General features: G+C 37.5%; 1 protein-coding gene across 3 annotated transcripts in view; it reads left to right on the forward strand.

Moving 5' to 3' along the window:
• Positions 1-3,486, forward strand: part of LOC101846351 (G protein-activated inward rectifier potassium channel 3) — a 101,593-nt gene extending 98,107 nt beyond the window's left edge. For 2 of the 3 annotated variants that reach the window (XM_005098725.3, XM_035969891.1), the window contains one exon: positions 806-884. Coding sequence is in view for 1 of the 3 variants with exons in the window: in XM_005098726.3 (XP_005098783.1) it covers positions 806-935 (130 nt within the window). In the remaining 2 variants the exon portion in view is untranslated. Of the gene's footprint in view, positions 1-805 lie in introns of all 3 variants that reach the window. The other variant, XM_005098726.3, reaches the window with a different exon arrangement.
• Positions 3,487-3,754: the final 268 nt, after the last annotated feature.

The following is a 3,754-nucleotide window of genomic DNA, read 5'->3' on the forward strand; positions in this document are numbered from 1 at the left end:
GAGAGAGAAAGAAAAGCATTCTGTGTATGTTTTAATAAATACTCGGAAGGTATCTTGTTATTTGGAGGGTTTTTTTTATCACAATTGCCAGGAAGTGGCTAGAAATAAGATATTTAATAAGATTTTTGCGATTGTCTCAGATTTATGAGAAATAGTATCTCAAGTTCATTTAGACGACTTAATAAGAAGGATTTGTCACTATCGTAAGGGACTGAACTGTGTGCTTCAAATATTGCTGTTGTGGTGCAGTCTTGTATCGACGTGTATATTCATCTTCTGTTTCTGGTTCTTGTGTAAACGTTTCCCGAGAACGACATTTATTTCAAGATAAGATCTTTTCACTTTGCATTTTTCTTGGCCTTAGTTTATTCTGCAATTATTCAATATAAACTAAATGCTCTATTCGAATTATTTTTTATGTGGGTATCACTTTTTCGATATATGCCCAAGTGACCCAGCCATAAATAATGATGGACTATTTTATTTTCACCAGCATGATATATTTTGTTATATTGGTTTTTTGAAAGTCCTTACTCCAATGTCACTTTGATTTTTTATAAGTAACTCTGCTCTCTGAAGTAATAACCTTCGAATTAGTTTTTAATTTGTAATTTCAATTTCTATACTATATTTGCCTCGTCCAAATGCTCAGTCTTTTTATGGGGGATTAAACCTCAATAATGAGGCACTGGACTAATTAATGCTTTGTTATGTGTGCTTCTTATCGCTTATTAACTCTATTTCAGTCCGTCATTCACCTCTTCCTAATGAATTCATTTTTGTTTTGCTTCTTCTCTCACAACAGATTTCTTGATTTTCTCGACTCGGATGCCTCCGAAGAAGAGACAACCTTCTGTAACCGAGCATCCGTCACCAGTCCCGTCAACGTCGGACCACAGTGGAGAAACTTTTTCAAGGTGGAACAGTTCGACTAGACTCCTGCTGTTTCTAAGGTTCAGCTTGCACGGAAACCGTTTGGATGACTTACAACGCCTACCATGGTCGTGAACCTCTCAATTCTTCAACTGGCGCTGATTCTCGGAAGCGACAAAGTTTCCCGATACATATTCAGATGTTCCAGAGACGCCCTTTCCGGGAAAAGAAGGTCATGACCCGTCCAGTGACTACATATCCGCTATACCGTTTGATGACGTAGCAACCCACAGCATGGTGTTGTGAAGAAGCGTTGAGTTGTGTCGCAGAAGGCCCCTGTTGGTGCCCCCGATGTAGGGCGAGACAAGTATGGAAACTAATTCTACATGTTTGTCTTTCTGCAACCAAAAGTGTATGGCTCACCTTTTGCCAGCACTTAAACTGCACCCGATGGTGGTGAAAGAGTTGAATAAAAAGACAGAAATATCGCTGAAAGACGCAAAACACTCTGCGAAGCAAACTTCACTGGTAACTCTTTATCTACCTGCGTGCAAAGAGAAAACACTGATGTTCTTCAACTTGCCAGAGAACCTCATGTAACAAAAGACACCAGCCCATTAGAGTGCTTTGGTGGCGGTGTGGAAAAAGTTATGTGTCAGTTGGTTCCATTTTTCAAACACGTAATTGGATGCTTTAACTCACAAAAAACAATGTGTGACTGATATTTTGCCTTAAGCAATACGGTGAGTGAGTACCCCCAACGCACTGCTATGAAAAGGAGAAAACTTTGTATCAAAGCCTTCGTTCCGCGCTAGAGATTCGACTTGTGCTACGATTTGACGATAGAACGTCTCCTCCACATGAGTGTAACTATGTGTAAAAATGTCCAGAGATAACCACAGACGATTCAGTTGAACAAATCGTGTTTGCTATGTACATATTGTACAAGCATGTGCGTACGTAAGTGTATGTACGTGTATGTTTGTAAAATGCACGCGTATGTATATGAACACACTCGCGCGCGTGCGAGTGTGTGTGTGTGTGTGTGTGTGTGTGTGTGTGTGAGGGAGGGAGTGTGTCTGTGTGTTTGAGTGTGTATGTGTGTTCGCACGTCAGGAAGTATCACTGTGACTTTGAAAGAGATAGAGCAAAAATGTAGAAAAAGGACATTAAGGTAAACTAAAAAAGTAAAAGTTCAGCGGTTCTGGGATGTAATGCCTGTCTGGCTTCGTACACGTATATCGTCGATCCCGCTACTTATCTGTCTCGACGGTAAGGTTTTGATCAAGCTAAAAAAACTGGAAAGTTCTACCCCAAAATATAACGGAAATGTGGTTCATGACACGTGCAACATTAAATGTGCTGATATTGGATAAACACCCAAAGACCACGTAGAAACGCCCAAAGATCGTATCTCACACCACAGCTGCAATTGTACATATTACATGTATGGTATCGCAGAACACAGTAAGTTTTTAAGCTTTACAAAAATCAAATATTTAATTACTGCACAAATTAATCAACTCCAGACTTTCTCTGTTCGAATTCAATTACTTTTTAAAGATCAGTTAACCCCAAAAATGTATAATCTTCATAGAAGTGGCGTTTGCAAATGACAACAAAATATATGGTTATTAATTTTCCATGCAGTTAAACTCTTCTATATAAACGCATCAACGTTCTTAATTGGTGCTGACTCTAAACTCCAAACAAACGCACCTCAAGAACCAAGACTGTTTTTCTACAAAAGTACTTACAATTTATAACATAATTATGGGACCATAAATCATAATATGTCTAAGAAGCCTGGTCTCTAAAGCTGTCCAGCCAGAATTGCGTAATGACTTTTGAACAGACACATTCAGAGACGTAGTTTTTTGTGTTGATTTTTCTTTTTGTCGCACGAAGGACATTGCTATTAATTCTTGCTAACCTCGTACTGTATATCGAGTAATATTTTATTACGTCATCGTTGGTTTTTAAAAGCGAACATAGTAAGCTAATATTGTATAATTGTGCAGTTGTGTATTCCACTAACTTAAAATATTATAGGGAAAGTTTTCGAGTCGTGAGTTAGGATTGAAGAACATTAACACGGTCAGTACCACCACAACAGTCACAATGACATGAATAACAACGCTAGCAAGATACATGTATCATGCTTTAATAGAAGAAAATAACAAGTCGTACATTTTGTGAATTGAGCTATTGTTTATTAAGTAAAAGATTTCAATTCAAAATAAAGACTTTTGTGTCCTTTACACTTGTCCGGGGAAGCTAAACAAAAACAAACAAACCGTGAAAATGGTGCAGTCCGAAAATGCATTTCCTAGGATTTGCTGAAGTCATAATTTGTGGCGCCATTTTTTCCTCCAGTCTGAGCTCTGTATTTAAAATGTCGTGGCTTTCTTTTTACAATGGAAAGAAATATGAAAACAAAATCAGACGCAAATTAATGGCACTTGTTTATACTTTAACCGAATGGCACCATTCAAACAAGCAAAACTGTAAACAGGGAGTTAATAATTTCTGAAAAATATAGCAGCATTTCAGGGTTATATTCTTCAGAGGTGCTGCAAAAAGTACAGGGCTAGTACTGTAAAAAAAAAAAAAGTAATGATAATTATGTTGCAAAAATTGTGGGCAAAAAGTGTGTTCTGAACTACGAAAAGGCAAACGACAGGTCTCTTGTCTGCCAATTTTTGATAAGTGAAATAATGTGATTTGTTTTTTTCTCGTCAGATCTACCTCCAGATCCATAATCAAAAAATAGTAAATGAACACACCTTTAGATATACACTATACATGTGCTGTGAAAGCTTTTGGGCCGAGATATTATCTTACATACATAGTGATCTAGAAAGTTATCTATACAAGGGGA

This window comes from Aplysia californica, unplaced genomic scaffold (assembly GCF_000002075.1).
Source record: "Aplysia californica isolate F4 #8 unplaced genomic scaffold, AplCal3.0 scaffold00192, whole genome shotgun sequence".
NCBI classification, from domain to species: domain Eukaryota; kingdom Metazoa; phylum Mollusca; class Gastropoda; order Aplysiida; family Aplysiidae; genus Aplysia; species Aplysia californica.